The following is a 13781-nucleotide window of genomic DNA, read 5'->3' as shown; positions in this document are numbered from 1 at the left end:
CATAAGCCACGAATTTCACCTTTTATTTTATTTTATATGATTTTTATTTTATTTAAAAATGATATAAAATGATATAATTGAAGAAAATCAAATATTGTGTCAAAAATATTCACATAAACCATTTCCAATCAACATTTATGGCTAGATATAATATATTTTCGTGGATTATTGATTGAGGAAGGAATTGATACAATATTGGTCCAAATATAGCAAGTTTTCATTCAAGAATAAAGTGAATTTCTCAAATTTTGCAAGATTGGATTTAGGAGGCCTTTGGACTATTTCCTTGACCTAATTGGTGCCTCTATAAATATATAACATAAAGCAATGGAGTAGGGGACGGAAAATTTGGAAAGACACTAGGGTTTCAAGGAGAAAAAAATATCAAAGAAAGGGGAGATTCTCGTGCTCTTAATCCGAGGACTTTCAAGGCCAAAGAGCGGTACCAGATTCTTCCCAAGGTAATATGGAGCAAGCACTGTCCACAGGTAAGGTCTCATGATGTGTGGGACATTGGCATCACGTTCATACTAACTCATGCATGTTTACTTTTCGTTTTGATATATTGTCGCGTATTAATTCGATCTAACCATTCCTTTGAGTTCCTGGATTGATTCTAAGAAGGTTTGAAGTGGTTGGACGTAGCCATAACGCGTAGAACGCTGCCCACCATTGTTAGGGCAAACCTAAAGCTCTCGTCGGGTTCGTGTCTACAGGGCGTTGAGGGCCAAACGAATGCCATATTTGTGATCAGGGCTCGATTTTAAGTGGATCTGGGCGTGTAGTTTTTTCGTTGATCACGTTTTTTTGTAGGTTTTAAATCACGAATTTTAGCTACGAAATTCTGCAGAAAAGCGTGGCAATTTCGTGGTTGTTTTCGTAGCAAAGCTTATGGTCATTTGGAGAAGATGAAGACAGCTTCCCTGGGCCACGCGTGCATCTCCGGTTGGCCAGTCTTCGTCCTTGACTTTCTTTCCACGCGCGTATGAATGTGATTGGACAGTCAAGAAGTCAGCCACTCCTTCTCTCCTCGCACGATTGGTCGTTCGCTGCACCATGGGGCCCGCGCGTGGAGTTTGGTTTGAATTAATATATTTTTCAATTTAATTTTAATATATATTATTTTCTGGACATGATTATGACAACAAGACTGCAGCAGCCTAGTTGGAAAGATGTGCATATGTTAGGCCCCAGCGTGGGGGTTCGACCCTTGCTGGTGGCATTTTATTTTTTTCAATTATTATGTGCTTTGTCCATAAATCTGGTAAGTGGTAAGGGTGGTCTATGAAAGCTTGTTATACATCCTCAGCTATGCACCACGAGATCTCCTATGATTCAAATCTAACGCCCAAGAAGATGCATGCATACCATGGACCCTCAAGAATCATTCACACAGGATTGTAACCAGGTTCCTCTTTATATTTTTATTGTTTAATTATTTGGATTAGTTTAATTAATTACATTTTGTTTTAATTAGTCTATTTAATTAAGATTAGAATATAACTAGGGTTAGGAAATCGTAATTAGGATTTAGAATTATTTCCCCGACTATTTTTCCCGATCATCCGACTATTTCGAATAATTAATTTAATTAATTTTAATTATAAAAACCATAAAAATCCTGTATAAATATATATTATGATATTAGGGTTCGCTCAATCCCATTGGCCGCCTAGCCCAATTAGGATTAGGGTTTTCCAACCACTTAGGTATTTAACCAAACAATTTAATTTATTATTCGCTTCGATTAAATCAATTGATCGCGGTGGGTAATAATCAAATAATTAAATTCAAATTAAACTAACAATTTATTTTGCTAAATGATTTTAACCAAAGCTATTGGTTACGATGATTAGCATTTTCCTTTCATCAAAATTCGTTATTATTTGTAATCGAATCCATCGATTATGAGGAGTAACGATAATTAAAATACGCACATTTGCTATTCGCGATAATTGAATCTATCGATTATAGTGGTTAGCAATCCTCCCTTTAATCCGTTAGCCATGGTAATCAAACCTATTGATTATTGCAGCTAATGGTAACAAATTAAAACAGGGTTGTACGCCCAAATCTAAAACATTCAAAACACTTCAAATCAAATTACGGATTTTCATCCTTTTCAATCAGGCAACTCAAAAAGCCTTCAAACAATTTCAAACCACAAATTCTAATTCTAAGGCGTACATCCATGTGCCCGAACTACGTAGACTCTGATCCTCCCTAAGGAGGTACGTAGGCACTTGGCAACAAGGCGAGTCCCCCTCTTCCAAACTCTAATCAGGTTCATATAATTAGCCTTTCAACTCTATTAACTGTCTGTCATCTTTCTTTATCTTTTGCCATAAACCTGTATCTTTGAGATGTTAGCCTTTAGGAAAGGGTTGAGGGTGCCTAACACCTTCCCTCGACCTGAATATAGTGTCTTACCCTGATCTCTAGACTGCGTAGGTTTCCTATTCGCCTTGGTAGAATAGGTGGCGACTCTCTAAGTTATAATTTTTAGGCAGGTTGCTACACCATGTAAAACATTGGACCTTAAATATTAAATCTTTTATAACTTGTTTGAGTTCATACAATTTTAGTCATTAAAATGGTCAAAATACTACGGACATTGCTAGGAAAGTGTAGCATAAAAAGATCTCATCAAAGATATTGGACCTTACTAGATAGAGACTCTCAAATAATGGGAGAGATGTTGCAACATGGACGAAAAATGTTAATATCACTTTGAAGCTCCATGTCGGTTTCAAAGTAAGAACCATTGAATGAAATAGAGATCATGACCAAAACATTGACCTTAACTAAGTTAAATGCGACTTTTGAGGCCTAAAATGAAATTAGTATGGCCATCGAGACCAAACATAAGTATACTACTACCCTTGAGGTTGAACAACGAGATGTTGTTGCTATAACAGACCTTTAATTCGTGTTAATATTTCACATATATTTGAGACAAAATATAAAAAATAGTAAAACAAATAACAATTTTATATTATATTTAAAATCCTTCGCAAAGTAAATATACAAATAAAAATCTGACTCAAACTCGACTCAATGTATAGGGATGTCAACTTGCCTCCATTAGCAGGGATCCCCGTGGAGATTCTCGGTTTGGGGCCTCATAGATGGGGATTTTTTCCCCGCGGGGACGGGGATGGGGAACAAAGTCTCCTCGAAGGCACTTCGGGGACGGGGGATGGCGTAAATATCCCTCGCCCCGTGGAGTCCCCGCCCCGCCTAAAGTAACATAATGTCCTTAAATTTTATATATTTTAAATTATTATGGAAGTTTATTTGTCATTTCATATAATTAATCTTATACACAAATTTAAAATATATATGTATTGTTAGTAGAAGAGTGAGATATAAATGATTATTTCAATTTTTTAGTTTGAAATTTTGGTGGTCATGACACTCAATATTATAGATTAAATATTGTTAAAACAATATATTTATCATAAAAGAATAATTTCTAAATTTCTTGTGGTTAGTTTTTTAAACTTTTACTATTAATTTGATTTAAAATAATATATAAAAAAATCATGTTTATGGATCTCTGCATGAACCATGGGGATCCGTGGAGATCCGCGGGGATGGGGATGGCGGACAAAATCCCCCCGTAGCGGGGACCCGAAGTGGGGATGGGGAATAAAATCGAGGGCGGAGATTGTGATGGGAATGTATCCCCCGCCCCCGCCCCGCCCCCATTGACATCCCTATCAATGTATCACACAGATTTAGGACAGAATTTTCATAAAAATTAAAAAAAAAATAATAATGATATAATTTCTCTGAAATCTATCATAAAAGTCTCCGTAGTTGAAATTTGTCTAAAACATGTTTCAATATATCACACGAATTTGGAATAAAATTTTAAAAATATAATAAAACAAAGAATTATATAATTAGTTACAAATCCGTCTCAAAGTCTCTACATGATTATGAAATCCATCTTAAAATTTAATGTCATTTAAGACGAAATTGATTTCATCTCAAATTTCTATTTAAAAAAGTCAATATTTTAATAGTGTCCTAACTATATGCAATTCATTCATCACCACGTACACTTATTTTAATTTCATCATATATTTATATATTTTATATTTGACTCTTATTATCCTAGTAAGTTTATTTTATTTTTTTAGTGTATTTTTAATGAAAATGTTTATTTTAGTGTTAAAATTATATATTTTTATTTGTGAATTATTATCTTAATGAATTGCATTACAATAAACACAAATTGATGTTGTTATCACTGTGGTTGCAAATATTTAACTTATTTTTGTTAATATTTTATTATACTTGATTATAACTTAAATATTTTATATAATATATTTTTTATATTTATTTATGACCTTTAATTTATCGTAACTCCATCCCAAAAATTATGATGTTTCTTGATGTTTGACTATTGGTTGTTGTACTCACGAGGATGACTCCGTGGATGCCATAATACACTTTGTCATTTTGTGTTATTGAGGTAAACAATTCAAAAAACAACTCTAGACTTCACTATTGAATATTCTAGAGGGTTGACTTTCGAAATGGATGGTCCATGATATTTATGAATTGGACCGATTAGACTATACTATTATATCCTATTAAGGGTTTCAATAAGAATCCTTCACGAGTCTTCATAAAAAGAGAAATTGTCGACAGAAATGTGAGTACCATCAACATTAAATTTGAAGTATGAAAGATGTTTTCGAAATAATATGCAAATCTTTCATCTTTTATTAAAAAATTTCATAAGCACGAGTTCAATTTATCTTAATTATAAGAATTTTTATCCTTCTAAAGACACCAAATAATTACATCAAAAAATATTTCATTATAAATCCAGATAAATCTAATTATATAAGCCAACAATAAAAAACATAATACTACTATATAGGGATCTCAATAATTACAAATATCTTTATAGTTACAAATCACATATTTTTCATTCTTGGTTTATAAATTACATGATTAGTGTTGCAATAAGGATAAGTTGCCTAAAAAAAATCATAAGCCAAACTTTTTAATCATATTCATATATTTCCTCTATGATAAATTTCAGAGGAAAACTCAAACTTTTTAATTCATTAACTAAATTCAATTAAATAAATCGTATTAATAACTAAAATGTATTTAAAATTAATTTATACCTTTTTCTCTTTCTAAGATTAATCCAAACCCTGTCTTTATATTGAATCATTGTAAAAAAAAACAATTTTTTTTTTCGGTCAAGATTCACTGTATTCACACAGTTTAGAGACAAAAAAACCGTGTAGACACTAGACAAACATACGGGCTACGTTGCGTTCTACGAAACTCCTGCGTGGCAAACTGTAGCTTCCAAATTGGGAATACCCACAAGTTATTAGTACTGTATTAACTATCCGAGGAAAAAACCCAAAAAAAAAAAACGACACAGAGAAAAATGAAGAGTTTTCGATGGAGTTTGATCGTCACTCTAACGTTCTTATCCCTTTCACCATTTTTGTTTGGGAAGGGTAATGGACCAGTACATGTCCAAGCCTCTAACTCAGTTTCCGCTTTCGTTCAAAACGCAATCTACTCCAACAGAATCACCATCTTCTCCAAATCATATTGCCCGTAAATATATATACTATAACTCGATTCAATTCCAATTATTATCCTGTTTCAATAGTAATTAGGGTTTTATTCGATTTTTGCTGTTTTGTTAGGTATTGTTTGCGCTCTAAACGTGTGTTTGCTGAACTCAATGAGAAGCCTTTTGTGGTTGAGCTGGATTTGCGAGGTATTCTTGAATCACATCTGTGTTCTATTTCTTTGTTGTGTTGAATTGTTGGTCTTGATTTTTTGTTTATGTGCTTGTGTTGTGTAGATGATGGGTATGAAATTCAGGGTGTTCTTCTGGATTTGATTGGTAGAAGGACTGTTCCACAAGTTTTTGTCTATGGCAAGCATATTGGTGGATCAGATGGTTAGTTTTTGCGTCTTAATTATTTTTTTTTTGGTTATTAGTATTAGTGGAGCGAATGAAGATAAGTGGAGTGGAATGGAGCGGATTAAGTTTTCGTTTCTTTGTATGGATATTTTATATGGGTGGCAATCAAATCCGTTAAACTAAAATCCATCCAATCCATCCATTAAATTATCCATCCAATCCATCCATCATAAAAAATATTACTTAATGGATTGGATCTAATCCATCCATTTAAAGTTATGGATGGATTCAATCCATCCAACAAATTTTGAAAATCCATTGGATTATTTGATTCTTTATTTTAATTTTAATGGACAATAATTTTAATCAAATAAAAATTTATTTATGTGAATATATATATATATATATATATATATATATATATATATATATATATATATATATATATATATATATATATATATATATATATATATATATATATATATAGGGGACGACTCAAGTGAGAACACTTGGTTATTATGAGAAATGAGAACAATGAATCACGACCATTAAATTTTGATTTTGTTGATTTTAATGAACTGGATTGATTTCTCTTTCTATGTTGATTTAAAATAAATATTAAGGATTCTAGAAAGAGAAACCAATCCAATCCATTAAAATCAACAAAATCAAAATTTAATGGTCGTGATTCATTGTTCTCATTTCTTATAATAACCAAGTGTTCTCACTTGAGTCGTCCCCTATATATATATATTTTAAGACGGAACAAAGTGATTTTCTTATTAGGCCTAACTCCGTAAATCGGAGGATAAGAAAATAGTGGTAAGTAATGAAATGGAATGGAATAGACAGGGTTTTAAAAATCGGTGGCGGTCGCGTAAAGGCTTTTGCTATTTCGGTCAAAACAGGTGTTGTGACATTGATTGCGGTCGTTGCGGTGTGATTATCTGCAATTTGTTCTTTAATATAGAAAACAGCGATAACGGTAACAGCATCTGCCAAACCGTTTTGTCACGGCCGTTTTCGCAGTAGCAGACCATTTTTTAAAACCCTAGGAATAGATATCATTATGCTATGCTCCATCTGATTTTAACTATTCAAACAATGAAATTTGTCAACATGCATTTGGAATTGGATTTTCATCAACATGCATAAGGGTGGAAGAGAGAGGAAAATTAAGAGATATAAATGATGGAGAGATCTGGAGAGAAATTTTGTTGGAGAGTATCTAAACATGAATTTAATAAGTTTTTTATGAAGTACTTGGAGATTTATCTCGCTAGTCTTTAAAGTATTTGAAATTTTGTTATGTTAGTCCTTAGCATCTTAAGAGCAGGTGTTAATGGGAAAAATTCATACTATACTCTATTATTTTTATGTAAGACTAACTAGAAGAGAAAATGATACCTAACGGACTAAATTGAAGGTTTGTTGTATATTATCTATTTGTTATTACCTAAGTTTAAGGTTTCTCTGTGTTTCTTACAAAGTTTTTCTGTTTTTGCAATTTAGATCTCAGTGCTGCCGTCCAGAGTGGTGAATTACAGAAACTTCTCAAAGCAAGTTGATTGTATAATAGAGACAGAGGAGCACTAGCATCTATAATGTATCTATAAACGGGAACTCGCATTTTCATGGATAATGAAGGTTTCAAGCTTCTAGTGGAAGAACACATTTTTGTGTTTTTTTATAATGTTTTTTTTTTTTGGGTATTTACTAGGTGATAAACATGTAGTTGCAGATATGGTTCTGCTTAGAATCTAAAAGATTTCATGTTATCATTTTGTTAGTTTTACAGCTTAATATTGCTCTATTGGATAATATGATCATGAATGGTGGTCCTTTAGTTATTGGAATTTATTTTGTTCACGTGATTATTAATTATAAAATTGCGAATTTCAATGTTTTAACTCTTGATCTTGGAAATATTTTAAAATGATGTCAGCTTCTGTTATGAATCTTGAAGGTTCAGCAATATTTCTCTCGGATTGTAGTATCATTAAATCAATCCCAAACTATGGTTTGATGACATCAAAAAAGGGAAATTTATGAGCGTAAAAAGAAACCAATATCAAATTGTCTTGTATTATAAACAACAAATAGAATAGTTCTGTTTTGAACAATCTAATAAATTAGGAATTTACTAGTGCTTAATGTAAACATATATAACTGAATAACAAGAGATGTTATATGGACAACTAAAAAATCTAAATCTGCATGAAGGTGTTCCCTTATGACAACATCTCTATTGTGTGTGATCTAAATCTCTGTATCTTGGGACAACAAAACTGAAAACTGACATACATATACATCGAAAGTAATAAAACTGATAACTGTTGTGGCATAGCAGGTGGATGACATGAGGCCGAATGTATGTTACTGCCTCTTCTCAGATTTGTCTGAGAAGAAACCTTAAATTAAAGCAGGGATGTTGTATCCATTATGAGGAAGAAGCTACGGTAATAGGCCGCCAAGTTCCTTTCCTTGCAGAGAGCAAACTTTCTTGTTCTTTGGAGTAGATTATTTCCCAATGCAGAGATTTTAACAAAGTCTCCACTTCGCTGATGGTGCTAGGTTCATCACGAACAACCAACATCCCTCCCGGTCTCATTATTCTATCAACCTCTGCAATAACAGGAACAAGTTTGCACCTGGAAAGCCAAAACAACAGAACTGAATCAATATGCTGCAGAATTTTTCTATAATGGTGGTGGAAAAGGTACTTCCTTCCACCCATACCTCTCTTTAATCTTGGAGAATAGTTTGTCTGCATGAAGCAGATCGTAAGATCGTGGATACGTGCTGAACGATTCGCACCAGTCATGGTATATCCCAAAAAGACCCCTCTCATAGATTATTGGAAGTGTGTCAGGAGCATCTATGTTCACTATATTGAACACCCAAATTGGAAGTTCCCTCAGTGCTGCTGCAAATCTGCACCCACATTACCATAAGTTAAGACTAACTTTCACATAGTATCAAATTAAACATGTTTAGAAGTTTTACTCCAGGTTGAATCAATACCCTCCATAGACAGCTCTCATGTCCATAGCATTTCTCACTTTAGCCCAAGTTACACCAATGTTGGTCAACTCGTCCATCACGTTCTTCCAACGTTCAGTGTCCTCTACAAAATCTTTAGAAGCTGGTTTTCCATAGATCCCCACCTGTGAGTTGTTTAACCAATATGGGGCTTTTTTCAACCGTTGAGGCCAAACTTCAGGCCATTTGGCTCCTCTCTCAGCCTTGTTTGTGGGCACCTTATGCATGCATGCTTGCAGAGGTACATACCTGTAACATAATAATATATTTTGTTAGTACTGTTCTATATATTACTGATCAAATCAACTATATTTTTGTCAATGTAGCAATAGTAGAGATTTACCAGGCAGCATTTGGATCATCATCATCCTTGCATAGCGGAGGTTCATTTTTCTCTCTTTGCTCGTAACATTCGTTGGATGTGGGTTTGCGGTAAATGGCGGCACCAACTTTGTTTAGTTCATCCTTGTTGATAGTTACAAGCTCCCAACACATGGCCTTTGTTAGTGAGGTCATTTCTAGAAGAAAACACATAAAAATTGCTTAGTTATTATCTTCCGAATAACATATAGAGATATGATATGACATGTAATTTTACCCTTCCAAATCTCAACATCTTCTTCAAGCTTTTGGTATACAGGAGTAGCAGACCAAGCAAAATAGCCACCTGGCCGCAAAACTCGATTCAATTCCAAAAGCAGCTTGCCACCTAAACACAAAGTTTCATATTCCTCATTAACCATACTCGACCAAATGAAAAATCTAAGCTCAAGATAAGCATTAGTGAAACAAACCTTCTACATGCCAAGGTACTCGACATCGCGCACAATGAATAAGATCAAAGACACCGTTAGGGAATGGCAGCCTTTGAGAACCCATGACAGCAGATATGGCAGGAATGCCTCTCTCAAGTGCAAATTGAACTTGTGCTTCATGTTCGTCTTTCGGTGCTAAAGACATTGCAATAACATCTCTTTCGAATAGGAAACCGCCAAAACTTCCAACCCCGCAGCCAACATCCAAAATCACCCTGGTGTGCTTTCCCCATGCAATACCAGCTTCAGCCTGCAAGGTAATAGTTTGCAAAATAGGAATTCATATTCTGAGCTATGTATCAATCCTATTTATTAAGTACTAGAAAATCGGTTAGTTTAGAACATATGAGTTGCAACTACCTGTTGGAGAAAATCAATGTAGTGTAAAGCTCCATGAATGAATTGGGTGCCACCTCCTGGGAATGTCAAGTATTCACCTGTCATCTTCACCCAATTTTGATGTCCCTTTACCTCGGCCAGCATCACATGTGGTACATTGTGGTACCATATCTGTTTTCATACGAAATAACAATGTTTTCAATTTTAAAGATAACATTATCAAATTATCGATAACTTAATTAGACACGCCATTGAATCAAAATTCAAAATTACCTTATCTCTGCTGTTGGGCCATCTGATGGGTGTTTTATAACCTTCAGGGAGCGGCACCAGACAAGTAGGTGCGTCCTGAGGACAATGTCTTTCTCTATGTTCAAAGTGTTTTGTCGAATGTAACATTTTAATGGCTTTTTCATTGTCCAAACAAGGGATATAATCAGCACCTGCAGTAACATTGCACAGATTCCACTTGTTGTCTTGCTGTTTCTCTTCACTTCCTTCTGATTCATCGCCTTTCTGTCTCTTTTTTTCGTTTTGGGATTGATCTACTTGCGTTGTCCACGTCTTCTTTGATTTTCCTCCTTTCTTTGCTTTTGGCTTCACTGTTTCCTCGCCTTCACTTTGCTTTCCAGTATTTTTCTCCGATTCTACCTTAGAGCTTTGCGAGCTCTGCTTCTCTTCACTCTCGCCTTTGTCTTCTCTTAATTGTTCTTTATTTGCTTCATCTTCATCGATTTTAGACCCTTGTGTGTCGAGACTTTGTTGTCCCGTGCTTTGTTCTTGACTTTCAGCTACATTTGCGTCATTAGATTCTGTAACATCTTGAGGCTTGGTATTCTCTTCCTCCTTTTTGTTTTCTTCAGAGGCTTCAATGCCACTTTGTTGGACTTTCTCAGGCTCAGAAGCTTTCTCATCTAAACTAGATTCTTGTATTGCAGACACTTGTTCTTTTTGCATTATCGAGCTCTCCTCCGATATCTGAGAGTCAGTAACAGCACTTTGTTGTTTGTTTTGATCATTGTTTATGTTTTTATCGTCCGATTTAATGGCATCCTCAGGTAGATGACCGGGATTATCTCCATAAACGGCCGTAGGAGTTTCCTTTTGCTCTTCCGTTTTGGGGACGACAGTGGTGGTTTCTACCGTTTCCTCAGTGTTTTTCGAGGTGGTTCCGGCAGAGGTAGAGAGATCATTGTTTCTGGTTTCGGATGTATCAACGGCGGTTCGTGTGGTGGTGGCAGTGCTCTCTTCTTCACCTGGTTGAGATGAAAGCCTAGAGTTGGAGTTTAGCATCCATACACCAAAAACACATAATGCTATAAATCCTAATGTTACCAACGTTGAAACATAAGATGGTGATGATGATCTCCTACTGTTTCGTGTCTTAAACAGTGCCATAAGAGTTTGTATTCAGAGACAAATTAAAATGTAACAAAACTTGTTGATGATGTTGATGTAAGTGAGACTGCATAGAGAGGGAGACAGAAAGTGTTTGTTTGGGGTGTGTTTGAGTGAGAGGTTTGTGGAGGGAGATGCGGAGAGAAGATGGTAAGAAAAGATTGAAAAATATTCCCAAGTTAGAAGTTGGAATGGAATGTCTTGATGATCCAAAATAGTAGGAGTAGGAAATCTGTTATTAGACAATAATTATAATAAGGTTGCTATGTTGGGACTTTGACAAAACCAAGAAATTACCTGAGACTTTGTCTCTTTTTCTTACTCCACCTTTGTTTTAGGAGTGATGTTTTTTTAGCTAGAGAAGAAAATTAATTAAATAGGAGATTTAAAACATTTTTAATATCTTTTTTCACTATTTTATCTAATAAAAATGTTATTTTTTGAAAAGTTTTGCTAATGATAATTTTTATTCTTATGGCTGAGTTAGTGATTTAATAAATATTGATTTGATAAAAATAAAAATATTTATGTATTTTTATACTAAATCTACACTAATCATATATCATCATATGATACGCGTGTGTGTGTATATATATATATATATATATATATATATATATATATATATATATATATATATATATATATATATATATATATATATATATATATATATATATATATATATATATATATATATATATATATATATATGGCATATCATATGAGAATGTGAAATGAATCTAAACCATTGAATTTTAAAATAAATGGTAGAGATAGTGTGTGAATTTTTTTTCTCTCTCCTACATCATTTATTTTAATAATGGAAGGAGAGAGAAAAAAAGTTCACACATAATCTCCACCATTTATTTTAAAATCTAATGGTTCAGATTCATTCTCACATTCTCATATAAAGATGTCATTCTCATATGATATGTCATATATATATATATATATATATATATATATATATATATATATATATATATATATATATATATATATATTCCAGAAGAATGGATATTAAGAGATGTTGTTAAAACAGATAAAACAGAAGATAGAATCATTAGAGATGTTATTCAAGATATTGACGAATCAGTTAGAATTAGAATGAATAGGAGTCAATCCCACCGATACTACGCTTCAAGTAGTATTAGTACCTCCTCTAGCGCCAAGCCTTCAGCTGCTAGACGATCAACCGATTCCACCATTAGAATTAATTTAGCTGGTGTGAGTTTCAATCCTGATGTTCCTATCCCAATTTATCGAGCGGAAACCTCTAGGCCACCTTCACCTAGTGCTTCACAAGTTTTAGGTACCTTAACTAGAGAAGATCTTTTTATGATAGATAAAACATGGATTAGAAATGAGTTTAACCCAGATTATAATAAAGAAAAGAGAGATTAGTATTTCTCTTCTTTTGATAAAACATTAACAATTATATTTAGAAATTTTTTATAAATTTTTAAGTTATCATGAAATTAATACATATTTCCTTACTTGGTTTGAATTATACTGTTTTAGAAGAAAAAAATTAAAAATTCCTACGCTAATAAGATGTTTTTAGATGTTAACACCTGAATTACTACTACTCAGTTGAAAACAATTAAGAAGGAGACGATTAGCTCTATACATCCCCCTTTAGAAGCTATTAAAATAACGCCACCTAAAAAATGTTGAGATAGAAGCATATCTTTTTAAAACCATTATACGTCCTAATGAAGCTAGAAAATATATTAATAATATTCATAATCAACTTAGCTTTACCAACCAAATTTTAAATACTATGTCAAAACAATTAGAAAGAATTGAGGAGTCTATTGATATACCTTCCACCACACTTAATCCTACTAGACCAATATATCATTATGATATTCCCTCAAAAGAAAAAATACAAGGTATGTTGCTAGGACAAGAGTCTGATGATAAAATTAATGAATTAATTAAAAGATTAAATGGTTTAAACTTAAGAGCGATATCCACTTTATACACCCTCTCTCACGAAGGAGAAAGCAGTAATACATTAAATAAATTAGGAAATAAAGGCCCTAGGCCAAAAACTAGAAATTATTATCCTAGACCTTCATTTTCTGACTTGCAATTTGAAGAAAGAAGTAGCTTTGTAAGAGATAGCTATTGTGGCGAATCTATAGTTGAATGGAATATAGATGGTGCTTCAGAACAACAGATTCTGGATACCATTCAACAAATGACAATGGCTACTACAACTTTTAAAATTAGAAGAAATAACGATAAGAAGACCAAAG

General features: G+C 33.4%; 2 protein-coding genes across 2 annotated transcripts; one reads left to right on the top strand and one right to left on the bottom strand.

The window, feature by feature from the left end:
• The first annotated feature begins 5317 nt into the window (after positions 1-5317).
• On the top strand, positions 5318-7789 carry LOC131652064 (glutaredoxin-C3). The gene is made up of 4 exons (XM_058921839.1): positions 5318-5601; positions 5694-5767; positions 5855-5953; positions 7433-7789. The coding sequence occupies exons 1-4, from the start codon at positions 5426-5428 to the stop codon at positions 7486-7488; spliced, it is 405 nt and encodes a 134-aa protein (XP_058777822.1). The 5' UTR covers positions 5318-5425; the 3' UTR covers positions 7489-7789.
• Positions 7790-8007: 218 nt separating this feature from the next.
• LOC131652062 (probable methyltransferase PMT27) lies at positions 8008-11658 on the bottom strand. Its single transcript, XM_058921838.1, has 8 exons — positions 10390-11658; positions 10138-10287; positions 9757-10027; positions 9561-9671; positions 9306-9480; positions 8945-9211; positions 8660-8854; positions 8008-8571 (listed from the first exon to the last, which is right to left on the bottom strand). Exons 1-8 carry the CDS (start codon positions 11512-11514, stop codon positions 8361-8363), a joined length of 2505 nt encoding a protein of 834 aa, XP_058777821.1. The 5' UTR covers positions 11515-11658; the 3' UTR covers positions 8008-8360.
• Positions 11659-13781: the final 2123 nt, after the last annotated feature.

This window comes from Vicia villosa, linkage group LG2 (genome assembly GCF_029867415.1).
Source record: "Vicia villosa cultivar HV-30 ecotype Madison, WI linkage group LG2, Vvil1.0, whole genome shotgun sequence".
In the NCBI taxonomy this organism is placed as follows: domain Eukaryota; kingdom Viridiplantae; phylum Streptophyta; class Magnoliopsida; order Fabales; family Fabaceae; genus Vicia; species Vicia villosa.
Note: the sequence above shows the minus strand (reverse complement) of the source record. Positions and strands in the feature narration are given on the sequence as shown.

Excerpts from the sequence above, each read along its gene's own strand:
- LOC131652064 (XM_058921839.1), top strand. The coding sequence starts at position 5,426 with ATGAAGAGTTTTCGATGGAGTTTGATCGTCACTCTAACGTTCTTATCC. Across the intron at positions 5,602-5,693 it reads TTCTCCAAATCATATTGCCC|GTATTGTTTGCGCTCTAAAC; the intron begins GTAAATATATAT and ends CTGTTTTGTTAG. Across the intron at positions 5,954-7,432 it reads GCATATTGGTGGATCAGATG|ATCTCAGTGCTGCCGTCCAG; the intron begins GTTAGTTTTTGC and ends TTTGCAATTTAG.
- LOC131652062 (XM_058921838.1), bottom strand. The coding sequence starts at position 11,514 with ATGGCACTGTTTAAGACACGAAACAGTAGGAGATCATCATCACCATCT. Across the intron at positions 10,288-10,389 it reads GGCCCAACAGCAGAGATAAG|ATATGGTACCACAATGTACC; the intron begins GTAATTTTGAAT and ends GTATGAAAACAG. Across the intron at positions 9,212-9,305 it reads GATGATCCAAATGCTGCCTG|GTATGTACCTCTGCAAGCAT; the intron begins GTAAATCTCTAC and ends ATTATGTTACAG.